This window comes from Agelaius phoeniceus, chromosome 6, assembly GCF_051311805.1.
Source record: "Agelaius phoeniceus isolate bAgePho1 chromosome 6, bAgePho1.hap1, whole genome shotgun sequence".
In the NCBI taxonomy this organism is placed as follows: domain Eukaryota; kingdom Metazoa; phylum Chordata; class Aves; order Passeriformes; family Icteridae; genus Agelaius; species Agelaius phoeniceus.
The window spans coordinates 38,801,772-38,828,400 of NC_135270.1; the positions used below are offsets into that span (position 1 = coordinate 38,801,772).

A 26,629-nucleotide genomic window follows, 5' to 3' on the forward strand; every position below is an offset into this window, starting at 1 on the left:
TCACCCCCAACGCTAGCAAGCCGGGTCTTATCCCTTTCCTCCTTCAAACCTAATTTTAAGCCTTTTCAATCATCCCTGCCAACTCATGGACTTTTAGACAGGCAAACCCCATTTGTCTACAGCAGGCCTGGTGCCACAGAAACTGTCCCATGATTGCAAAAGCCAAAACACCACTGATGGCCTTTAAGCCACATGTTGATCAGGTGAGTTCTCCTGTTCCTTTCAGCATTTTCCTCCCTGCTACCAAAGGATTTGAGGAAAACACCACCTGTGCTCTTGTTCTTTCAATCTGTTGCCCTAGTGCCCTGAAGTTCTTCTTGACTGCCATGAGACTTCTCTCATCAACCTTGTCACTGCCAACCTGCACAACTAGAAGTCGGTAATAATCAGAGGGCTCAATTAGTCCTGGGAGTCTCCTGATGACATCCCTTACCCAAGTCCCAAGGAAGCAGCAGACTTGCCTGTGGAATGGATCCAGATATGGAGCCCTCAGTTTCCCTGCAAAGGGAATCACCTACAATCACCTGTCTTTCTTTCTTAACACCCAAAGTTGTGATCCATCTGGCTGACTGACTTGTTCTGGGCAAGCTCCAAGAGAGAACTTCATCCCCACTATTTTCTGTCTGACCCTCATATTGCAGACCTTCATACATTTTCTGCAAGGCCACTTGGAAAGGAAGGGGAGGCTGGGGGGAGTTGTCCTGTCTCCCTGGACAGGGACCTGTTTCCATTGACCCACACCTTTTAGGTCCCCCCTTCTCCCTGATGGTGAGAGGGTCAGGGTTTCTCTGACTCTTGCCAAGCTTCCATCCACTGCATTTCTCTCAGGGGCTGGAGGATGTGACTCCACCAGTCTGTTTTCTCTCACACTCCCTGATACTCCTCAGCCTTCTCCCTTCCTCTTTAGAATGAAACAAACCAGAACAAATTCTTTCCTTCATCTCAGCAACTCAAAGACACATATACGTACAAGCTATCAGGAGTTGCAACGGGCCAGGTATCTCCATCTACTGCTGCTGGAGAAGTAGAAGAACACAGTTTAAACAAGAGAAGAGAATCTGCTATGTAACAGGCCCAAACCATTACAGGATACCATCTGAAAAACCTCGACCCTGCAACTATTGGCACTTTTTCTTCCCAGTAAAGTTCTTCCCAAAGGCCTTCCCAAGCAGGCCTTTACGTCCAACCAAGGCTGGCATTAGAGAGGCTCTGAGAGGAGAGACCACTTCTCACAGCTCCTCAATTGAGCATTCTGCACACCAGCTTCTGATCTGGCTGGCACTAATTACTCTGACAGAAATAATAGTCTGGTATTCAGCTATGTCCCCATTTCAAGTCAAAAAAACAAGATACCCTGAAGGCTCAGATGAGTTGTAAATGTGTCTCTTTATGCTTTATGATAAGCAGACAAAAACTATCCCTTGGATGGCACATGGCTGTTTTAAATGAGACAGTGGGGGAACACTGCAACACTTTGAAGCCAGCTTTTAAAATAAAACCCACAATGATCAGTGAATCAGAAGCAAATTCACTTTTTAAGACACACAAATGAAAGTAGTGTTTTTCAAATGCCAAAATTAAAAAAGCACACTTTTTCTAAAAAAATATGAAGTTAGTTGAATACAGAAACCCCCATAAGAGTAATACAAGAAGCTGCAGTAGCAAGTGCTAAAAAGCACCAAAAAAAAGCTATAGCACCATTCTGTTTTGTGAGCTTTTAGGAAGTTTTTAAGAAGCAAATGTCAAGTAAGTGCAGTCACTCATATCCTCGTCCTAACAGTTTTCATACGCTTGAGAGTAATTAAAGAGGTAAAAGACAAGATCTGAAGGAATAAGTGACATCTTTTACTAAGCTAACTGATACTGTTTAATGCACACACAAACAAAAGCACACAAAAAGGAGACAGGTTTTATGCACATAACGGCTTCCTAAAGTACAGAAAGAGCTGCTGCTTTCGGGTTTTAGCATCTTTATTCAAGTTATAATTAAGATTGTATGTTTCAAAGAAAGTAGTAAGAAACACGGTTTTGCTTAGGAAAAGAGCAAGTACAGACTAGATGTATCAGCTGTCTCCTGCAGAATTAGGACAGTACTACACTGGTATATGTATCATTTTGACTGCCCAGCATTTGTTTCATAGCATTAAAAAAAAGTAAGCAATAAAACAAACCAAAACCTTTACCTTTGAATTTATATTTATAAAATAGAGAATGTGAGAATGAGAGCTAACAGAGACTGGCAGTGCCAATTGTTGTAACAGCTGTTTTAACAATCCATAAGAAAAGAGCTGCAGGTTCTTTCCCATATATCATCATCTCATAGCTTCCACTACTCAAATACAAATATATTTATTAGTCAAAAAATTTACATTTACATCCCAAAAGATTTAAGGGCAATGGAAAGTAAATTCGTTAAACATGATTTTTCCAGGCCAGAAGTTGACTGATCCTTAAACAGCTATGCTGAAAAAATGCATACTGTGTTTCCATTATGAATAGGTAAGCTGCTCTCCAGTACTATCAGAGATGCTGTTTCACAGATCCATGCTAGTTTTGATACTTTCTGGAATTTCAAATTTACCTTTCAAAATAAAGTAGTAAACTTCCTATGCATACAGGAACTTACGTTTAAGCATTACCACTGAAAAGCCACACAATTAGTAATTATAATTTAAATCATTTAAATTCTCTGTAACTCATTAGTCTAAACATGCAAGACACTTTGTCACTCACTACCTAGTGGTCTTATTATATAATAACTCATCCTAGCACTCAGAAGACAACTACAGATATATAGATATAGACAGATAGATATAAGCAACTTGCCAGTTTGAATAGAAAAGTTGGAAAATTAGCTATAACTTTATCTCTTGCAAGGATTATCTTCCACCATCCTAACTCCTTATCAGCTACAGTCTTGACCAGCAACATGCTTCCTGTGCCCCAGTTAAGACTTACAGAGATGAAAACAGTATGCAAATCTTTTAATTGGCCTAATGCAATGGTTAATCCACTCCTAAATGAACACTCCTAAAGCACTGGGACACCAGTGAAAACAACTGATGAGTTAAAAGAAGTTTGATCTCTGATTATCTGTTTCCTGCAGCTTGACAATTGTCAATATCAGATCATTCAAAGCAGAGAAAGGATCTTACCCTATTCAAATGTATGATCAGATGCAGCAATTTTCCTAACAGAACATCATCTACTACTTCTGCAAGTAGGCTCATTTTTAAAAGCATTCTGGTGTTGCTTGGTCACAGACATTAGGCAAGTATTCTTTTGCAGTGGTGTCATCTAGTGGTCAAATTCAATGAAAAAAAGATATTCCTTTCTGTATTATTTTCTTCCTTCTTACACACTGACCTTTAAGCCATCTATTTCAGTCTGTAAGTGGCTGATTTTTTACTTAAGTGCCATACTAACTAATGGACAAGAATCAGTTGTGCTCCAGCCTCCACATGGGGAAGGGAAGACATCACCACATAAGCTATTTTCAAGAGTGGAAGTAGAGTTGTCAGATCTCCTCACTGCTCAAGTCACACCAAAAGCTTATAGTTTAATTAACTAATTATCAAACTGCTCACTTATATATCCTGATAAAGAAGGACATTACTTCTTGTGATAGCACCCAGACTCAGAATACTGATGATAAATCACAATATGTTGTTTACATGGGCTGTAAATGTAGTTTTTCCTCCAACAAATTAAAACAGTTGTAAAATCCAAAAAGCATGATGCTGAATTTAGGCAGAAAAGAACAGGTCTTACTGCTGAGCAAGTTAAGCTGTTGAAGGGGTTTTTTTTGTATGTCTGAGGCATTAGCTGAGGTTACTATTTTCAGGTAGGCCTTCCATACCACATAGTTTCAGCTTTCAGGTAACTGTCTTCAGATGTCAAAATGTTAAAAATCAATTTCACTAGTTTCAAGTATCAATAATAAAACACAGTACTAAGACAGCAACAAATGGACAGGTTCCTGCAAGAGACACTATTCCTTGTGGAAAATCAAAAGACCAACAGGTACATGATGGGTCTTGAACTTCCAGTTTTGAATGTCAAATATAGGAAGCAATTCCAGTAATGTGATCAACATATTTCCTCTCCTTCAATAAAGTGTCAGCTAAAACATTAGCTACTTATTTTACATCTTAATTGACTATGGCTAACATGAAATATTGCTCTAATCCTCCCCCCAATAAAATCTCAAATAATTTCCATGCCTTTTTCAATAAACTACTTTCCATAAACTGCAATGTGACATTCTAATGAACAATATTTTGCCATGTCAACTAGTTTCAATTCTTTAGCAACTCAAACTTAATTTTAGATTAAGTTTTCTTTTTATTCTATAATGTTTCTGACCAATATTTCAAATAGTAATTTTGTCTTTTGTGAAGGCAGAATTAGGAAAATGTTGTTACACAATTCCTACGTTTCTTTAACTGGAAATCTGAGCATCTTGTGTTTGAAGGCATAGCACAGCTGCCACTTTGGAGAAAAGTCAGCCACAGTTTGGCCAGAAAAGTCAGACACAAACCAAGAAAGATGGCCATTTTTAATCAATACATCACTTGAAAGGGTTAAAGAGCAAGCAGAATTATCTCCTTGTTGCTTCTAACAGATTACCAAAATGCACCCATAATTTTTAGAGACCACCTGAACAAGGCATATGATAGGATTGGGGGGGGAGGGGGGGGGGCTTTCTCTGCAATTTGTTTCTGGTTGATAACAGCTGTTGGAGGCACCAGACATACCAAAACAAGAGGAGGACAGTATATCCCAAACTCTCCTGAGTTCCTCTTACCAGACCTCAGGAACAAGGCAGAATTAGCCAAATTCAAAACTGAGCACCATAGCAAAAGGCTAGAAACCAGAAGAGACGTAAGACCAGAAAAAGTAATGGAGCATTAGACTCTGCAAAAACCAGAACACACAGGTTTCATACAATCAAAAAACCCATCATCTTCCTACACTCTGAACAAAGAACTTGTCCTCTCTTTGCAAATCAGCTGTCATCTCTTACAGTGTTATAGACAACTTCATATGCTCAAGGATAAAAAACATTTATACTAAGCCACTAAGCCAAAATGCTAAGCCTTCTAGTGATTGGGCTCCCTAGTGCTTATTTTGTTTGAAATCTAGAAAGCTGCAGTCTATCTTGTGAGTATATTACACATGGAAAGTCAGGAGTTATAAAATATCAATATTTAAATTGTTTGAACAAGGCTTAGTTATATATGCATTATGTAGTAGGCTTGGAATTAAATGATGCACAGAGCTCAGAAAACCAAAAAATCCTGCTGACATTACATGTGCAAAAAACTTTAAAACAGTGGAAGAATTTACAACACCACAAAACAACTGGGTTTTCATGATCTGCCAAATTCTGTTGCTCTCATAGGATGCTATTACAATATAGATGGACTGTGGTAACTTTTTCTAGAAAAGATCCCAAAAACATAGCTGCAAATGGCTCTGCTGAAAGCCGTACTATGTACAAGTAACGTGAGTTGGTACACTTAATCCCCAATGCAATACTTCAAAATGCAGGGCAAAGTCAACTGTTAATTGGCACACAAATAACTACACCTCACCTCCTCCCACTTTGTATTCTTTAATTATGTACCTCTGAGCATGAAAGTCCCTCTGCATTACCATGCTATTTGCAGTGTTTCCTGGATTTAGTATTAAAGGTCGGAACTAGTACCCTGCTATACCTTTGTCTGCAATATCAGGTGCATACAATCAGCTAAGGAAAGTTTTTTATTCTTCATTTTACACCAATTTATACTTATGTAGTTTAAAACATACAAACTCTAGCAGGCTAATTTGTGATGGAAATAAATTTTATTTGAAACTTTAAATCTTTTGAAAGGTATCCATCTCAGAGGCGCAAGAAATTTAACTTCTATCCTATACATGTACTGATCAGTGAAAGTAGAACATACACATCTAACTATTTTGTGTTTATCTCAACACAAGTGCAAGTAACCAAGAAGATTGAATTAAAAGCTGGTAACAAACCCGCAGCATTCTCTTAAGGTGATATCACAGCTTTACCTTTGGAAACATGTTTGGAAAGCTACAATCCACACATGCAAATATTTTAGAAAAGTAATAGAAAGAGGGGAAAAAACTTTTAGAAGAACAATAATTTTTTTTGCTATTATTTTGGAAACTGTTTTCTACATCTGAAGATACTAAGGCATTTCATTGAGCAAAAGAAAAAGAACAGCTGAACAATACTGACAGTTCATAATATTTGGGTTCCTAAATAACAAATGAAACAAACACACACCTCATTCTCTAAGCTAAATACTGCAATACCAGTGGAAACCTGAGTCTAGTCATTTGACAAGTATAAGGATGAGAAAGAGAGAAAGAAACTTTGGATATAAGTTTTCCATACAGAAGGCAGTAACCCTACCGAAGTTGTTCTCATCCTGGCTTTGCAGACTGGCACTTTACTGGTTGAAAAGAATAGAGCAGTGAAGAGAAGGAAAGCTTTTCTATTAAGCACTGACCTTATGTACATAACCATACCAATTCCCTTACAGCTATCTCCTGCAGTGCATCGAGATTTTTCTTCCTGGTGTAGTACAAAATTTGCCATAAATAATATCTGGATCAGCCACTACAAAAACTGACACAGAATAACTGTTCTCCAATGACCATTTTGAACCAGCCTGCTCCTATCACCCAACAAACACCAGTCTATGCACTAAGTATCAGGCTACCCAGAGGAGTGCCTTCTACTCTGAAGTGTAAGCTGTCACCTACCTCCTGAAAAAAAGCAAAATAAAATGACCCTACAAGCAACAAAACCCCAGCAGCAACAGCTAAACCCACAAAGGCTTTAGCACCCATTCTGCAGGTACATCCAAGCTAAGCATGTTTTTTCACATCTTAAGCCTCAATTAGGTAAAACTGTAAACTCATTTAGACAAAATATGAACCTTTTCTAGACCTCCCCTAGAAGCTGCTTTAAACAAAGACTCAAGCTTATTTCTACTATAGAGCATATGTACCAATGATATGAGAAAGAATGCATCTGAAGCTTAAAATTCTTCCAAGGTTTTAATCAGTCTAAGACAACAATAAAAACATTTGCAGTAAATACATCAGTATAACAGTAAGAATAACATTAACTCTGAGTGGGAAGAAACCCCTATCAACCTAAATTCCAGATAATCAACTATTATAAATATTATACAATTAATTCCCAACTTCACTGAAAATGCAGTCACAATTTTTGCACTCCCTAAGAAGTAAAAATCCAACATTTATCAGTTATTTTAAGCTTTCAGTAGTTTGGCCATTAATTCTGAATGATTCATGAAAATTGTTGTGTGTTTTTTAAATTTGTATCTTCCCCTAATTTCTCACTAAATCTTATTCTACAAACAAACCACCTTTCACAAAAACCAACATTCCTTTGCAAATCCACTACACAGACCAAAAAACATGCAGTGTCAAGACCTGAGAACACTGTCATATCTCCACAGCTACTTCAAAGCTAAGGGAAGGTATCAAGCAAGCAACACAATCCTGCTCTTAATTAAAGTAGAGAAGCGCAGTAATAGTATCGCCAACTGAAGCATCACACCTCACTTGGATGTATTTGTTTGATGGAGTTTATTACCCTGGGGTTTGGGTTCAAAAATGCACACACAAACAAAAATTAGTATTTTTAAATATACTTACCTTGCACCATTATTTCTAAGTACTTCCACTATTTCATCAACAAAATACCGATCCTTGACATAAGCAAAGATTTCATCACAGATCTCATGCAGGCGGGTGCGATGGGTAAGGGTGGCCAAGTAGAGAACTGGAATGATGAGTGCTTCTGGAAAACTTTGAAGATTATGTCTGGCTTTCTTCTCTGATTCCAGAGCTTCCTGATATGTGAGTCCTGGTTTACCTGTGACAGCACAGCTCCACACAAGGCTGTTGCACAGAATGGTGCGCTCAAAAAAATCACTGGAAAGGAAGAAGGGTCAGAGGGGGAAGAAAGAAAGAAAACAGTTGAGTTCTGACTAACATTTTAAACTTGCTCACATTTAATACAGCAGCAAATTGCAAATATCTTTTACAGCATGAAATGCAAAAGCAGCTCTACTCCTCTACAGTTTGTACATATCAAGGGGTACTTGACGTTTTTCAGGCATGGTAAATTGCTATTGTACAACCAAAATCTCCTCTCATTACAGACTACAATAAGAGAATCAAGACTTAGACATGCTGCAAACAAATATTCATGTATAAGAAGCCTTTTGCATAATAATAATCACACTGGGTTTAATAGGTGTCATATCATACTCACATCTCCCCCATTTCCACAAATATTTCTAAGACGAGCGCCTAAAACTGTACAAACACGAAATAACTTTAAGATCGCAGAAACATGTTGCAACTTGAATAAGTTCCAGATTTTGAGTGCCTTAACTCACAAACTAGAAGATGGGAGAGGTAAAAAATTAATGTCAAGTAGTTCTCTAAATAGTTTTTATTCCTTCACTGTTTGCATAGCTCTTACAAAAAAGCACTGAAATATTTTTTCCTACAGATTCTTTTCCTCCCTTGTTCCGTTAGTAAATATTGATTCTCCTCCTTCCACACATTTCCAATTAAGGCTAAAATTGCATTGTTGTTACTGCTTGCTTACTAGCTATTATATTGGAATCAAGAATGAAGAGCTTTCATTAGTCAAAATCTGTCCATTTTTGACAGGTGTCAGAAGAACAGCAGCTTATTAAAACATTTTCTAAATGAAGTAGATGATGCATCAATTCACAAAGCCATGTTAAAACATATCATATACTATGGATCAGTGATCAGACAGCAAAGCAATCTTTCAATATGCCCCAGTTCAGACAATGCTTTTACTTGCCTTTACAAATATTAATGGACTAGTATTGATAACTACTGAATACACATGACAAACCAAGCTCAGAAAGCTTTCTCAGTCCAACACAGCTATTTCAAAGCACACAGTACTTTCAGTCAATTGCATGCTACATGAGATGCCTATACTGAAGTTTCATTTCATTCCCTTCACAAAAAAACCAAAACCAAACCACACTGTTCCCATTTTTAAAAGGATAGACCTGTTCAAATAATTTCTAGCAATGAGGTTAAGAGAATTGGACAGTTCACAGTCAGTTTTTTCTTGCAGTCTCCCTGCAAACCCAAGCTGGCAAATGTTCATCAGTGACACTGATGCAGATGACAGTGTTCACTGCAGAGGGACAGATGAACCATAACATTTTGTAAATGAAAATGGAAATTTCAGATTGAGGACAATGAAGGGTCTTGGCTCAGATAATCCTTTCTGTATGAGCACAGGATTCCTCTGAGCAAGATATGCTTTAGGAAGAATCATCAGCTGCAAGAAGGACAGAAGAGGAAGGGATAGATAAATTATCTGGATAATATTTAATAGCTACAGAATTTCAGATTTTTGTACCATCTGCTATCCTGCTATCTACTTAATATATTTGACAGTATATGGATAATATGGGCCTGCTTACTCTAAAGACAAAAAGGACAAGAACAAAGGAGAGAGAATTAGATAAACTACTCTTCAAGATATGAAGAACAGATGGCTGTCAGTCATTCTTTGTGCATCTTTATTGTGTATTATACTTATTTAAACATATTAAAGAACAGGTTAGACAAAAATCTGTTTTGTGAGTTTAGATTGGGTTTTTCTGTGAGGTGATAGAATAGATGAAATGTGATCACTTCAGGTCTTGTCTTGCCCTACATTTCAATATTTCTGTATTAGAACAAGGTAATTTTTATGGATGGATATTCAATGGATAAAGTAGCATTTACTTCAATCTTCATTCAGCTGCATTTCTAAATATATTTTTGCGTCTCACTTACCCAAGAGGCTCTTGATAACTATCTTTAGCCAGGAAATAGAAAAACACTTTGAAGAGTTACTAAAAAATGTACCAGAATATAATTTTTTAAAAATCATTAAAGTAAAGTTTAAAAAAAAAAGTCAAGGAGGCATCAGAGAGCAAGGGAGAGACAGAGACAGTGTCCCTTTAAGAGCTGCTGTTATTCTTTGTGAGGGGACACCGGGCAGTCATGCTATTTAAAGCAGCAGCATTGAACTTAGAGGAGAAAAAAAAATAATTAAAAAACAACGAAAAAAAAATTTAAAAATCCCAGTCAACAAACCTCTTTCTAAAAATTCCTAATCCATGATTATTACAAGTACAAAATGCTAAGATTATTTTAACTGAAACATATTTGAAGTAAATATGTTCTATTTACACATGAGCATATTTTGTGTATCTAGTTTCATTCTCCCTCATTTCCTCTTTTGTTTTGTGTGGATTTTTCCCCTGTGAGTTTACAGGGAAGAAAAAAAATAGTGTGAAAAACAGCTACGTTCCATTTGAAAGCATTATTTAGCTATCTTTACCTACAGTGCATCAAAACCATCTGTGGCTTAGTCTGTTAGCAGAGTTTCACTGCAGTGTTTTAAGGATCTCACTTTAACTTGTTTTAGAGAAAACAAAATCCCACAGTATACCACTAAATATACTCCTTCTGTCCCTGTCTCTCTCCAGGGCACATCAGTTATCACAGAACACTTGACAAAGACACAACATCTACCAAACCAAGGAATGGCAGCAGCAGCAGTGATACCCTTTCCCTTTACTTGAAGGGTAATAATGCCCTTGATCATATTCTACATCCAACTTAACTTCACAACAGCAAGAGCATCTGCTGCTACATCACATCTCAAGCATTCCCTATGTCTTTATCTAGGGTATTATGATTTCTGGGGCTTCCTTGCTGGTTCAAGATCTCTGTGGCTCTTGGCAACATGGAGGGAGAAGTTCATACAAAACACATCCACAAACGTCACTTGCATGGATGCATCTGCATTCGAGATGTCCAATGCAACTGCAGCACCCTGGTGATGTCCACATCAGCTCAACTACTCGAGCAGCATGGACTAAAAACTAATTTGTCTTTGTAGTTGTAATTAACACCAACTTCTCAGCTGGATGCCTCTTTTCATTTAATTAGTTAGTTTTCTATGCAAGGTAAGGCAAACTGTAAAATTATCAGCAAATCATTGAGTAGTAGTTTAATGCCACTACTCAGTAGGTATTCGATAGGAGGCAGGTCATTAACAGAAGCAAGAAATAAATTATTGGCAACCTCTGTGCTGACTGCATTTGCAACGGATATAAAAATCAGCCCAGTAATTACGGCTTTTTCTTGAACACACCAAATATTCCTCTTGATTTTAAGACTGACTATATTTTTAGTGTGCTTCGAGAGCATTTATTGCTAATATTTACTTCCATTCTTTTTCTTAGCATATGTTAGAACAAGTCATTTAGTGTACCACAGGAGGGTAATCAGAGAAGACTAACTCTGCCATTCTGGATCAGAGTTTTCTAATCTCTTGGTCTCCAGAAGTAGTCAAGAACTTGCATTACAAATAATGCACAAAACAAACAAAAAACCATCATAAATACATTTATTACTTAATATTTGTAGGTTAATTATGCATTAAGGAATACATTTTAAGTGATGAGTTTCTCTCCAAGAAAAGAGGAAAATTCACCTAATTTAATTAAGGGTTTTTAAAAAGCCTTTTGAAAGATCTCTATTTGACTGTAACCAAGAACTCTACAGGTCAGCCTCTAAAGAAGTTTCACTAAGTTTGAAGGTGAGGAGAAACTGCTCTTCCCCGCTATCACGTTCTAGAATGAGAAACATTCCTACCACTGTGTCTATACTACTCATCATTGTCTTTTTCAAACTATCTTCATATACAGGACTTCCCACACTTTAGTAGTAGCTTTCTCTGCACATCTATATCAGCTATTAACTGTCACAGACAAGGTGTCAAAGACTGGTGGTAACATCCCACTGGTTCAATATGTTTTTCATGCATTCCATATATCTCATGCACATCCGTACTTGATTTTTCTACTTTGACACCACAGACTCTCCTTGCTGGTCTGTCCCTCTAACCAGGAATGTAATCAAGCATGGAAAACATCAGCTTTCCCAGTTTCTGTTACTAAGGATAAATATAACTGGACGTGGCTCTCCCTTCTGAAAGGATTACAAAATTATGTGATTGTATTTCGAATTAAAGAGGAAATACATTCTTTACAGGAAAGTCACTTTACAAAATACTACTCTTGCCAAATTTTTCTCATATTAGTATAACCATTTCATATATAGAAAAGAGTAATACTAATGTGTGATTTCTAATCAACTCTACTAAAGCTGACATATGCATGAAAGCAGCTTTTCACCACTAAGTTTGTGCTCTGCCAAAAAACCCACCAAACAACCCAACAAAAAACAAACACAAACCCAGCTTGAGTCTTAACTGTTTATAATAGTTAAAAGCATTCATGCAGTTGATGTAGGGGGTGAATTCACATTATCATGTATATCTGTACAGCCCTCTTCATCTAGTCGGACTCTGGAATTTTTAAATTCTCCACTCAAATAGTAGATTCAGAGAAGTCTGACTTAGACAATGGCTTTCTTTCATGAAACAGCTAATACAATTTTAAAGAAGTGGGCCCTCCCTTTCCCTATTAATCTACTTGCCCTTGCTTAGGCAAAGAAATAGGTAATACTGTTTTCAGAAGGCATTATCAATCAGCAGAGAAAGCCGATGTTTTGAAAGATCAAAACCTTTAAAACTGTCTAAAAGACGACCAACCTTATGTTCTCCAGCAGATTATGCCATAACCAACAGTAACCTAAACTTACAACCCATCTGTGCCAGAACACTTTGCTAGGTAAAGAAAGTACTACATTTTTCAATCCAATGCACCAATTTTATCCAACCTAACAAAAAGGGCCAGAAAACAAAACCAACAAAAACAAACCCATTACCAAAAACACACACACCCCCATACACAAAAAACAAGCATAGCAGAGTTTTCTGTGGAGTCTTCCCAAATACCACATTCTAAAGCCTGACCTCTCAGCTAACCACCTCCTGACATTTCTAGGGATTGCCTGTGTGAACACATCTAAATTTACTCCTTAATTCCTGAACTTTGGTTAAGTAAGGAATTTGGTCTTTCATACTTATTGACAACACCTCTGCAGTATAAATATGCCTGTCAGAATACTTCAAATAGTCACCAAACATTTTGAGGACAGACAGACATTTTAAAAAGATACTCTCCATACTGAAATTTTAGTAAAACTACATGTATCTGAAACATATTTCCCTGTGTCAACAAATACATTAGAGTCGTCTAATGATGTGATAATAATTGTATCCAGAAAAGTAGCTTATCAGAATAAGCAAATCAATATCAATGTAAGCAAAGCAATATCAGAAGCTGGGGGAGGGGGACTTAATTCCTACAGAAACAGGAGGCTGTCACCTCTCCCTTGTTAGGTTCTTATACACCCTATAAGGAAAATACTCCTTACAGAACTCCCAACAACATAATCAGCACCCTGAGAGTATATAGTTCAGGGAAAAGTAAGGCATTACCCTTCAAAGTTACCTAATCCAGCTTCTTTAAAATTTTATTAAGCCAAGTGTATTTGAACAACAAAAACAAGTCTAAACATGAAAAAGATTTAGGTGTGCTTTTATTTCATATGTTGCAAACAAAAAGCATTTTAGGTTTAACCTTGTTAGTCTGCACATTTTAAAAAAATTATAGTTTGGATGTGGGGGCCTTTTGTAGGTGGGAATGCTGCTGGATCAGACCGGTGGTGAAAACCCGTAATTTATCGGCTTTTGAAAAACGTTTTGCTAATACTTTCTGTCCATTGTTCTTACAAGCGGTGAAGTGAGTGGCTGCAAGTTCGGGACTACCCGTGCCATCCGCCTTCACTCGTTAACGGGAATTTCACCTATCCTGTTCAGCTTTGTACACACGGGGGGGAAAAAAAAAGAAAAAAAATATATAAAGGATATAAGAGCGATAAAAGAAACTATAAAAGCCTCACTAGGGAAAAAGCTCCTAAGGTGACAGGTGCGCTCGCTGGGCTTCAGGCGGGGTTTAACCCCCGGCTGTGCCGCCCGCCCGCCCACCAGCCGCACGGGAGGGCTCCGGCGGCGGGACCCCTGCCCCGCCGGACAGGTGCAGCGACCCCGCGCCCGCGCCGCGCTGCCCCGCCGGCCATTTCCAACCGGATCAGCCGGCAGCTCCCCGCGGAGGCGGGGCGAGCGCGGCCCTGGGCGGCGCGGCGAGGGCCGGCAGTAAGGGGTTAACCGCGGCGGGAGCCGGCCGGGGAGCCCAGCCCGGAGGAGCCCGGCGGGCCCGGCAGCCAGTACCCCCCGCCCGGCCGTCAGCACAACAATAGGGCACCGGCACACGCCGGGCGGGCGGCCCCGCTGCGCCGGCTGAACGCGGGCCCGGCGCGGCCCCTTCCGCGGGGCGGCCTAGCGCCGAGTGCCGCCGACACGCGGCTGCCGGCGGGGGCGGACGGGAGGGAGAGCCCGAGCCCGGCAGACGCTCGTTGCCGCCCGCCGCCTCCCACACGCGCAACTTTCACTTCCCCGGCGGGGGCAGGGGCGACACCGCGGAAGGAGCGAGAGAAGGAAGGGGGAAGGAGCCGGCTGTCTTCCTGCCCCGAGGGCGAAGGGGGCTGCGGGGTACCCCCGGCGAGGAGGGGCAGGGATTCCCCTGCCCCAGGCGAGAGATCCGCCCTCTCTTCCCCCATCCCCCTCGCGAGGGCACAGGCTCGGCGCCAGCCGCGGTCCCCCACTCACACCCCCCGGCAAAGCTCCCCGCAGCGATCCGGGGAATCCCCTCTCCTCCCTCCCCGCCCGCCCAGGTGTCAGAGTGGTTGGGGGCTCCAGCCGCTCCCTGCCCGCCGCCGCCGGAGCGCGGGGGGGTTGGCGGGGGAGTGCAGGACGGACATAGGGACGCGGACACCGACGCGGGGCTGTTTCTTACTCGTAGTTCCTGAAGATCTCGTTAGTGACCCTGCAGTAAAAAACACGCTCGTCCGGCCGGAGGTCGGCGGGGGGCTTCACCCTCACGAAGGGCTTTCGGTGCAGCAGCGGCATTGCCCCGCTCCCGGCTCTCTTCCTGCCCCAGGATCGGCTTCAGAGGGTACGAGGAGAATAAAAAACACGGAAGGATTAAGCGAGGCAGAGGCGCCCACCAGCCCGGGGAGGAGGGAACGGGCCCGGCGTGTCCCTCCTCCCGGGGGAGCCAAGGCAGGAGCGAGCAGGAGCGAGCAGGAGCGGCGGTGGCGGCTCGGCGGAGCCTTTTGTGTGCCCGACACGCCGTTGCCTGCCTGGGACTGCGCGCGGACCAACGGCGGCACCTTCCTCCGCCTCCGCCCGCCTCACAATGGGGCCATGACGCCGAGCGGCGGGCGGAGGCGGCAACCCCCTCGCCAGCCGCGCAACGTGCTCGGCTCGGGGATACCCCAGCCGCGCTTTGTCTCCTGCGGCGCCTCTGCCTTCGGGTCACCCCCTTTCCCCCGCCTCTGACCCACACACGCCGGGCCGGACACCAACTTCCACTCCCCCGCGGCCGCCGCCGCCTCCGCCTCCTCCTCCTCTCCGCAAAGCAAACACCCAGGAGGGGCAGCGCCGACCACTTATCTCCCTCCTTCCCTTCCTGCCGGGTCGCTGCCTAACTAGGGTCCTCGCCCTTCCCGCCCCGCGCCTCGCCTCACCCCGGCCCGGCGGCTGCCGAGCTCCGCCGCCGCAGGACAGCGCGGCCGCGGCGCGGGGGGCAGCCCGGCCTCCGGCCTGTCCAGCGGGGGCTGCGGGACTCCCTCCCCTCCTGCCCACCTGGTGCGGCCGCAGGCTCTGCTCGCCGCTCGGTCGGTGCGGAGCGCGGTCCCCCTCGCCGCGTTTCTTCCCTTTCCTCAGCCCCCCCCCGCCCCCCCCGCCGGCTCCTGGGAAGTTTTTGATCTACTTCTTCAAGCCCTCAATCAGGAAGAGCTGCGGGGAGGAGCCTTCCCCTGCTCTCCCCTACATCTTTATTGGCCGCTCGGTGCCTTCCAGCGTGTGTCACACAGGAAGACAGCGAGCTACATTATTAATTAATGGCTGAGAGGGCGCATCCTCCATTTTTGAATTATCAGCGGAGACCTCCGGTGCGGGGGGTGCGCGCAGCCCGGCTGCCGGGGGGGAAAGGCGGCTCTCTCGGCGCGGCGCTGCGGCCGGGCCGGGCCGGGCTGCGGGCGGCTTTAGCGCGGCGACCCCGGCACAGCGGTCACGGCTCGGCGGGGCGGCCGAGCCTGCGGCGTGCGGTGCTGCCCGCCCGCGCCTCCGCCCGCGGGGGCAGCAGCCGGTGCCGAGGGGCCGCCGAACAGCTGTGAGACCGCCGGCCCCGGAGCCACCCCCTCTCTGCCCTTCGTACCTGCCCTGCGAGCCGGGCCCCGGCGTGTCTCCTGCGGGGCTGATCCCGGCGGATTTCGGCGTTTGACAGTGCAGGGCCGGGCACGTTGCTCTCTCAGTTACAGCCCCCGAGCCACAGTGCTATCGGCGCGGGCGGGGGCGTGCGGGTGTATTTTGCAGAAAGTGCGATTGTATATAATTAAGATGAGCGTGAGGGTTGTACGTTGGCCCCCTAACATTGCTTTTCCTTCTAGTTCACCGAAAATGTCATTAAATGGTTTCATTAATGTATTCATTTTTCATTACCTTTTTTTTAAACACTAATGCATTTACAGTGTCATTGGTAATTAAAACTGGAGTATTAAATTAATTGTGTTCCTAAGAGTGCTAGCCAGGTTGGGAGACAAAAACCACAGAAAGTCCACATCCATTGTACTTAATCAGAACTAAGTGAAGTGTTTATATTAAAAAATCTACAGAGTAACTGCAGAAAGTCCTTAGAACTATTGAGGTGGTTAATATCTGAAGGCTGCTACCTAAATAATTCAACAACTGAAAATGCCGTTCCTGCAAATAAAGGTCCGGTGCTGTTTCCTGCACCTGTGCATGGTTTTTCTTCTTCTGCAAGTAAAGGCAGCAATCGGTGCTGCTGTAGCAAGTGTGACTAAAACCTAAAAGAATGTATACATACAATCCATTAACTATTTTTAAAAGGTCAGGTTTTAATCAAAAACACTGAAAAATGTTAATGTTCACTTCCTCAAATTAAGTTTACAAAGCTTGAACTGCAAACCAGCTTAACTCCTGAGTCCTACCAGTTTATTTTCCTTTACCAGCTGGCTTCCCTTTCAGGTTTTATTTTCTTTCTAGCAAAGGGCACAAATGCTACTTTAATTAATGCACTTGTATCTAACATCTGGTAATTTTTAGTCAACTTTGCTCAAAACTGTATAGTACGCCATGCTTATGACATTTAGTGTTGCCAGCTCAGGGTTGCAGCGATTTTGCAACACTTAGCTTTGTTTTAAGCTCTTCAGCAGATGCAATTAAATTGGAACCTCAGGTCACCTTAAAAATAATAAATCTCAAGTTTGAGAGAAATGCTGGAATAGGCAGCCCCAAAAGGCTTATGAACTAGAAGGGAAAGAAAGCTTTGAGTTATAAATTTTTGTAAATCCTTTTTTTTTTTTTTTTTTTAAGCCAGTATCATGATATTTGGGAACCTGGCTGCTTTTTTTCATGCTTGTATTGTCAGCACAGCATTATTTTAGCACTAGTTGGTATCCATGAAAAATGCATGAGCTGATAGAACTGTGACATCAAAAGCAAATTCCCCTTTCCTCTTTGCTCTCTCTTGCCCTCTTTCTCTTTTCTTCTCACCTTTTCCTCCTCCTCGTGTTCTTCCCCCCTCATTATTCCCTCAGTGATTTTCCAGTGAACAGATCCTCACTGAGTAATAGGGTTGCACTGTGTTTTCGTGTTCTTAGGACAGAGAGGAGCAGTTCATTTAGTTTTCACCTTTGTTCTTTAAAATCTACAAATCCAGGCTCTGGTTCTTCTTACAATAACGTCAGCAGGACCTAGAACAGGTTTTTATGATGCCAGCTAAATGTCTACTAAGTGGGCATTGAGAAATCAACATAAAATAATTCTGAAACATCAGAAAAAACTTACTTTCCTTCCTCAGGAATATTTCTTCTATTTTAACACAATGCTTAGTCTTTACAATAATTTGGGACTTTTTTACAAATTACTGAAAGTAGTTTTAATTCAAGATGCAGGAATGGGATGACTGGTAACATTCAGTGGGGTTGTTGATGTGGATTTTACCACAAAACAGCAAAAATGAAGCTGCTTTCCTTTTAGAAGATGACTTATGCACTAACAGATATATTAAACATAGTTCCCTAGTCAGGGAGATTGCAGTTCTCACTCACAGAACTTTAAAAAAAAGTTGTATTTGGAACATAAAATCTTATAAAACACTTGGTCTCTATGCTTTACAAGGGTAGAACAATTTCCTAGGGACAGAGTCAACCCAGGCTTGGGGCAGCCTCCCCCACCCCTGCCCAGCTGCTCCTTCAAAGCTCCCCACAATTTTAAATTTTTTTTAAATTTCTGTTCACTGGATCTTTCCAGTATTACAGATTCATTTCCTTATCCTATTTCTTCCCCTCTTTAAACTACCAGGAGCTGCTTTACACAAAGATGCTCCAAAATTTTTATTCAACTATGTCCATTACAAAATAATTCCATATGTGACTGTTGTTATTCTGAAAAAAGTAGAGCACATGCAATATTTTACAAAAGGGTTGTCAGTTTAAAAATCACACTTGAATTTATGTTGGAATAACTAATGCTTGTCCAAATCTTATACTTGGAACAGTGCAAAAGGAGAATTTTTACTCAGTTTTACCTATATTATCATGCAACTGGGAGAGTATATTCTGCAGTGTGTTTAGCCACTAGCTCGCTTGCTTTTTTTGTTCTTTTTATTTTTTTCTGCAAAGTTGCCACTTTGTTGTCTCAAGGTTTTACTGAATTTAGAGAAAAAATAATTGGATTTCTTAATGAAGAACATCCTTGGACCTTGAATGGTATGCTAGGTTCTCAACTATAATTTTGGTAAAAAAACATATGGTTGAAAAGATAAATGTGAAAATGTGTAAATGATAGATTGCTAGTAAGTTCTTCTGTCAAATGACATGATAGCAATGACACCTTTTTCACAGTTTACTAGATCATATATAAAGGGAGAAGTATAACATATATGCAAGCATTGACTCATTTTAATGCACTAGTAGATTTTGGGAGACTAGTGTCATCCCTTTCCATTCCAAATGCTGTTTTGAAAATGCTTATTTTCTGTAATGTAAACATTAACCATAGATCTCTTTTTTAAAGCTTAGGGCACCCAGCAAAATATTTATCCATTTATGCATTTTATAACTTACTGATACAGCTTTTTTTCACCTTTTGCCCTTTCTCTGTCACCTTGCTAAGTCAATTCACTCTTTTGATCATATATCTTTATTTAGACTTTAAACTATGTGAACAAAGACAATGTGCTAGTTTTATCAATCCACTCCAGCTGTGGGTAACAGTAACATTTGGTCTATTGTCTTTTACTGGCTGTAAAGCACTATGTTCAGTGTTTAATAACATACTCACTTATAAATAACATTCTTCAGTCAAAAAAAGAAGCCATAGAAGAAGTACACATGATTTTTCACAACACATTTAATCTTTCTTTCATTCTGGCGCAGTTATATTTCAACATACTTTTAAAGTAGTTCTGTGATCACAAGAACAGGAGGTTCCTTATTCTGCAGCTGCTGGATGCATTCATTACTTTGTTGCTTTCATGAGTCACAAATAAAGGTAAAGAACCAATCCCTGTTGACAGTGAATTTTTCGTGTGGTCACAATTTTTGGTAGTTTCTTAATAACCTTAAGACAGGCATTCCACAGTTGCAAATGCAGGCATAATTGTTGCGTCTGTTGCTATCATAGAGGGCAGTAAGTCATGGCCAGAATCTGCTTTGGCTCTTTTTGAGCTTAAATAACACCCAGTACAGCAGAGCCCATCCCTCCACAAAGCCCTTGGGGAGCACTGGGATGTTTCTTATATCATTGGATTCATTCTGTGAAAAGGCATTCCACATTCTTAATTTTTTTCACAGTTTAATAGGATTTAGACATATGATTCTCACTGCTTTTAACAGATATTGCATGTTTAATTTCTGTGCAACTCTAGAAATTAAGAGATACGTTCCTTTAAAGTTTAATCACATCCTATTTTTTCTCTCTCAGAAAATACTATTAAAGGTATTTAAGCTGATAACTTTATACTAGTGGGGAGGAACTCTGACCTTATCTACTTTGCAGCAATGACCATGTATGATTGGCCTCTAACCTGGTTACAAAATGATAAAATGATGTTGTGAAACCACTATTCATTTCATAATAGTGTCTCTGAAACCAGCTTAAGCTCTGAGAGGATTGCTACCGCGTTTTCTCTCTTACAGTTATAGTGCACAGGATATAGAGCATTGACACTACTGTAATTTTCTTACACTAAAATATGCTGAATTTCTATTGCTAACTAATATTTAGAATGAATGATGGCTGATTAAGGATTTTGAATGAATGAAGACTGAATAATGGGCAGATTTGTTAATTTTTGCTACATATGCACATTGTCACTACTGGAGCAATTTTACAATAGACTTAAATATCCTGAATCAATGTGCTTGAAACCTGGATCTGTATGATTAAGATATTCTTTGTACAGTCAAATTTAAGATTGGAATCTCTCAAGCTGAATAATTCTAACCTACCATTTACTAAGTTTGCATTCATCTTATTTGAATTTCTTACATTGAACACCTCTCTGTCTAGTTGATGAGTAGAACAAATAATTTCAAGGATGTTACTTTATGATTTTATTATATGACTGTACAGTCCCAACTTGTTTGTTTGCTTTTGGTTTTTGTGGGGTTTTTTTGTCACTAATACTGAGATTAGACAAACCCTCTTGCACATTGAAATGATCCCATGCAGTGCAATTTCTCTTGAGGAGCACATGAAGAGAAGTTGGCCCAGTAGCTGATCTGGGTTATTTAGTCAGAGTGTACAGTGATGAGTCAATCTGAAGCATATACATCTGCTCAATCAAATACAGACCATGCTGGATTTTCTTTGAGTCATTCATTTGACAAATGTGATGACTCACAACCGTGACCAGTATTCTGACTTATCCCTTTAATATGAGACTCCTTTGTCCTCCACTTTATTTTCTTCTGTCCTGCTACTCATCTCTAACAGAAGACCTTCAAAGCTAAGGCAAAGAGGTTAACTATCCAGGCACTCTTCTGATGGTAGATCCCAGATCAGAGCAGAATTGGAAGGAGAGAGTAGCTGGCTGAAAAAGACTCTGGATGTCTCCCCAGTTGACCACACACAGGTGAGTCAGGGTGTGTACAGGTGGAACAGCCCCACCACAATGCTTCTGCTCATGCTCAGAGCACTTCAGCCAAGGCAGATGGGGGCTGGAGTTAGCTGGAGTTAGCTGGTAGCTTGCTCTGCGTACAAAGCAAGCTTCAGTTTGGATTTTGAGCTTTTACAGGATCCAAGCCTGCTCAGTCCTATACCTTGAGGGAAGGTATATCACAGCCACAGAATATAGTCCTTGGGAAATGCTATACTCCAGGGAAATCCTCTGAAAGGAAAACTCTTCAGGCTCAACCCAAATGATCGTTCTCCCTTCTCCCACAGATCCAGGGATGGACATGTTTTAGGTGGACACCTCTGCCCACAATACCCATGCTGGTGCCTCACACCCAAGAGAAAGTGAGATACTGACAGAATTTCTACATTTCTTAAAGTAGAACATTTCTAAAAAAGTAGTACATTTCTAAAAGTCAGGCACTTTAGAACAGGCATAAATATGTCTGTTTTATATAAAGCATGCATGTAGAGCAGAACTGAAGGAAACGAACTTTAAAGGTGGTAAATCCAGTGCGTATGTTAGTCTTGCTCTCTTTGGAAGACTTAGGACAGCTGGAAAGTTATTTGGATTGTTACCATACAGTTGCTAATCATTCATAGCAAGGAGGAAAATGTAAACATTGATAGAATGAAATTGCTAGTTTCAGAAACTTATGAATTAAGAAGCAACAATTATTTCAGTTGTAATTTCCAGTCATCCAAGAAGTTCTTAGACAAAAAGCAAAGGCAAAGGCAATCCTAAGACTGCCTTCACACATAGAACTTATAGACTACAGTGTGGACATATATATAAAGTTGCAAAAATGCTTATATCCACACAGTTTATTGTTCTATAGGAACACTTTCTAGTGATTCAATGTATCATAATATATCTCTAAATGTATGCATGTTTAAGGTTGAATTGGCATAAATATCTCAGCCAAAAATACATTTTAAAAGTTTTCATCCTTGTTATAATTACAGGATGTTGGAAAACATTGCATGTAAATCCAGATTTACAGAGACAAGAACACTTAAACCAGCATACCAACCACTGTGTTGCCCCCAGAAATCAGAAAGTTAGTTATAAGTGCAATCTTCCTTTAGTGCAAAAAGAAAGAGTCATCTACAGCTCTGCCTGGTCCTTATTGGATGCAATGGACAAGGTCCCTCCTTAAAATAACTTTCACTTACACTCTGTACCACTGACTCATTTGAGGTACAGTGAAGTAAGTGCAGCTAATAATGAGAAAAAAGGAGAAAATGTGCAAGGTATTTCTTTTACACCTTATACCGGTAAGTATCCCCACTAAATCAGTACCAAGAAGAAAGGTTTAAAAGGTCAGATCAAGTTTAAAAATGCCCATGCTTTCCCATTACTGCCCTGAATTGCCTTGATTTTTATTTTCTAATGTTTATGAGTGGTTGTGTTATGCCTCTGTGAAAAAAGTGAAGTTCAGTGAGAGAATTTCCTGCTTCAGAGATAGGTTTTCAACCATGCAAGGCATATGCATGACCTCAATTCTCCATTTCTTGCCTGTTGTGCAACTGAGAGTTTAGCAGAAAAAGGAGTTACAACCCTCAGCATTATCTAATACTTGTGCATATTGCATGCGCACATGCTTGGATAAAAATGTTTAGCAGCTGACACAAGTTGAAATAAAACACTTCCTCCCCCCTGCCCCCAATAATAATTCTTTCACACCGTCTAAAAGAATATCCTTGGCAGGAGGACAGTTTGTCAAAAAGTCGGGAGGAGGAAGGGGAAAGGTATGCCAGGAAACACAGCTCCTGTCTGTGTCCATGGTGGGATTCTCAATGAGTTCCACAACAGGCTGTGAGTACAGCCTATCTCTGAGTCCAACACATATGGATTCTTCCTAATGTTCATGTAAAACCTGGTTACAAAAAGTGGTGACTCCAAACAGCTTTGCAGAACCAAATAGAAGCAGTGCTCTTCATCTGGTGAATCTCAGTCTGACTGTGTGAATGAGGAAATGCTGCCAGAAGAGTTTTATTTGCTGCCATTAATTTGTTTCTGTTAGGCTGACGTTGCCACCCTGGCGGGCACCATTTCACAGGCTGGCCTGTCAGTGGGATTTGGATGGACTTTGGCAATAATGGTGGGATCTGGAAAAAAACCACTTGCAGGAACCACATATTTTGTGCCTAAACCAGGAGCAGTTCGGGGGTCTCTAGTGGTCTGTGACATCCATCGGGGGCTGTGGCTGTAGTGGGCCATGGCAGCCATACAGGGGAAGGCCCTCACAGCTGCCCATTAGGGCTGGCCTTGTCTCAGGTGGAGCTGGAGCATCTCCCTGCACACCTCTGGGTGAGGAGGACAGTTAAAGCTTGACCAGAGCGGGCTGAGGAGCAGGGACAGCCCTCACAGCTCACCTCACCATCTCACAGGGGCGTGCAGGGCTGGAGGCCACCATTGCCCAGGCCTGCTGCCTGAGGAGGAGGCTCAGCGCTGTGACTGCCATGGGAAGTCCATCCCCTCGGCCTCCTCCACACGTCCGTCTGTCCGGCATGTCCCCAGACGGTGTGTCGGGAGCCCAGGCAGGGCTGGGGCTGCTGCTGGCCCCGGCATGGCAGGCCTGCACCACCAACACACCATGGAGCAGCTCACCACCTGCTCTAGGGAGGCCCAAAGCCCTCCCCAGCTTGATGGCCAAAATTGGGTAGGAAGTGTCTCTTGGCTCCAAGCCAGGTAAAAGCTTTGAAGCCTGTGGGTTGTGCATGCTGGGTTTGGCCACCCCTTTAGCCAACAGGGTAAGAAACAGTGCTGGGTTAGCACTGCCGGCTGTGCTGCTCCCCTGCACCAGCCGGATCGCGTCCAGCGCTCGCATCGGTGCGTTCTATATATAAAACCTCACGGAAATTAAGAGGTCCTTCTGCTGAGAGTCATAAAATGTAATCAGTTCCAGTGGGGGTCAAACAACAAAATGCTCCTGGGAATAATTTGGACTTTGTTTCTTCAGTTAACCAGAATGAATCTACTAGTGATTCATATTTCAATGGTGTATAGACCTTGTGCATGTGACCATCCTTTGTTCTAAAATTAAGTCTGTTCCTTCTCTCTCTTTATTTTGTAAACTATCAGTTCATAAGGATTTAGGGAAAGATAAAAGCTCCTGTAAATTGTTACGGTTTCACAGTGTTAGAGAATGCAGAACAGAACTTTCTTGATTTTTTTTTTAACACATTCTACTCTTAAATCCTACTCTTAGATGTATCATAAGCTTTGCATGCAGACCAGACCATGAACTAGTTTAACTAGAGTTATTCTGGCATCACTTTAGTGTCTCTGCTGAGAACTGTCAGGTGGACACATTGAGAAACAAGGTGTAAACACTACATTCGCACATTAACACAGAGTTTTAAAGGTATTTAGTTAAGTAGGAGTAAAAAGGGGTCTAGATGAGTCAGCGAAAGCTTTGTGCATAGACTACTTTTTCCTTTTATCTGGATTTGGCTTGTGTAGGAACTTTGCTTAATTCTGTATCAGATGACTGGTGTAAGTATATGCCTGTCCCACCAAAGGGAGATTTGCCTTAAACTATCTGAAATATGTGTCCTAGTATGTTTCCCTCCTACAGTAGTAGTGAAGATAAAAATCCATCTCTGTCAGCTGACTTACAAGCTATTTCCTTTACACTTAGGTGTAGTGTATTAATTCCTTTGGCAATCAATAACTATGTATTTCAAGAGATAATTATTTTCTCCAGATGAGTATGTTTTAAAGCCTTTGCAAAATGTCTGCAAAGGGAAAAGCTTTGAACTTTGTCTACAAGGGGAAAAATGTTAGAACTTCTAAAGAAATTGAATGAAGAGTCCACAGTAAGATGAAAAAGTATTCAGAAGGATGGAATGTTACCCACATAAGTTCAATCATACTAAAATTTCCCTTGTGCTCATTATGAAACCTGATTATCTTTTCCCAATAAAAATAATATGGATGAGTAAAATCTAAATTTTTCTGAAGGAACATGGGCAGAATCTTTAACGATTCAGTGGTGCTCAGTATGTCAAAACACTGGAGCAGCTGTAAGATCAGAACACAAAGGCCAACAAGCAAGGATGCAGCACCCAGGAATGTAATTAAGGTAAAATAAAAGGTGGTTATATGGGCTCCATTGTAGTTGCTATTTAAATAATCCTATATGAACTGCACCACTGTACAAAAAAAAAATAATCAAGTCTTGCAAGTTTGTGCTTATGCAACTTCAAAACAAAATCTATCAGTTGAGCCAGGTCCTTGGCACAATTCCAATAGTTCAAAACAGGTCTAGAGCCAGCTTAACTGCCCCAGCCATAAGTATTTTCACTTCTCCAGAAACAGCTCTGCCAGGCTTAGGCCTGCTGAGACAGGGTACACTTCCCTGCTTCTGAACTCTGACTCCCAGACCATAGAAACAAAAGGCATGGGAAGCATGGACCTGCTCTGCAGCGAATCTCTGCCACCAGAATGCTCCCCCTGGGCTAAGAACAGCTGATTAATTCTTTAAATAACAAAACAAACTCCAAGATAATTAAACAAAATGTTTGTCATATCTTTCTTCTCCTATCCTCCATTTTGTTTTGTTTTGGTTTTTGTTTTGGTTTGTGTTTTTTAATTCTTCATCTTTGGAGAGAGGATAGAATAAGCATTGAGAAACTATTTAATGATAGCTAATAGGGTTGGGGCATGTCTGCTTTTCTCCAAGATATCATTTTAGAATTCCTGTTGCTTGTTTTATACAAACATGCTCTCAAGCTTCTGTCTGATGAGGAAGTAATGACAATTTGTGGAGTAATAAAAAGGAGTCAACATTTTACAATGTTGAAAATTGTTAATAATCAATATCAAAAAGTTTTAATCTGTTGACAGTTATCTACTAGATTTGTACATCTGGCTGCCCTCCTGTCTCTTCTTTCAGGCTAACTGGAGTCAGCTCTGAGCTATGTGTCTTTGTACAGCAGTTACTCTGGAAACATGGAGGTAGCAGCTCTCCCAAGCAAGGGGCTGAGCCATTGCTGAAGGCCTGAGCAAGAAGTAGACCAGGCAGTACATGTGATTTTCCCAGGCTGATGTGAATGAATTAAGAGCAAAGACACTGCCTCTAGGAGCAAAAAACCCCACCAGCCCCAAAACAAAACAGAACAAAACCTCCAACCCTCTGTCTAGCAGTTGCCTAGAGCAAGGGGATGGAAATTTTGGTTTGTGTTCTTGTTGCCTAGAGTTATGTAAAACCTTTGCCCTTTTATAACTAGCAACAAATCCTGGGGCTGACTGTGTATTACACTGTGTGAGAAGGA

General features: G+C 41.3%; 1 protein-coding gene across 3 annotated transcripts in view; it reads right to left on the reverse strand.

Annotated features, from left to right (window-relative positions):
- The window catches only part of BAZ1A (bromodomain adjacent to zinc finger domain 1A), a 65,410-nt gene extending 48,910 nt beyond the window's left edge, over nt 1-16,500 (reverse strand). The window contains exons 1-3 of one of the 3 annotated variants that reach the window (XM_054635850.2): nt 16,362-16,500; nt 14,937-15,086; nt 7,708-7,986 (exon numbers count right to left, since the gene is read on the reverse strand). In XM_054635850.2, the coding sequence (XP_054491825.2) occupies nt 7,708-7,986; nt 14,937-15,049 (392 nt within the window). In that variant the 5' untranslated portion in view covers nt 15,050-15,086; nt 16,362-16,500. Of the gene's footprint in view, nt 1-7,707; nt 7,987-14,936; nt 15,419-15,787; nt 15,943-16,361 lie in introns of those variants that run through there. The other 2 variants (XM_054635849.2, XM_054635851.2) reach the window with 2 other exon arrangements.
- Between the last annotated feature and the right edge of the window lie 10,129 nt (nt 16,501-26,629).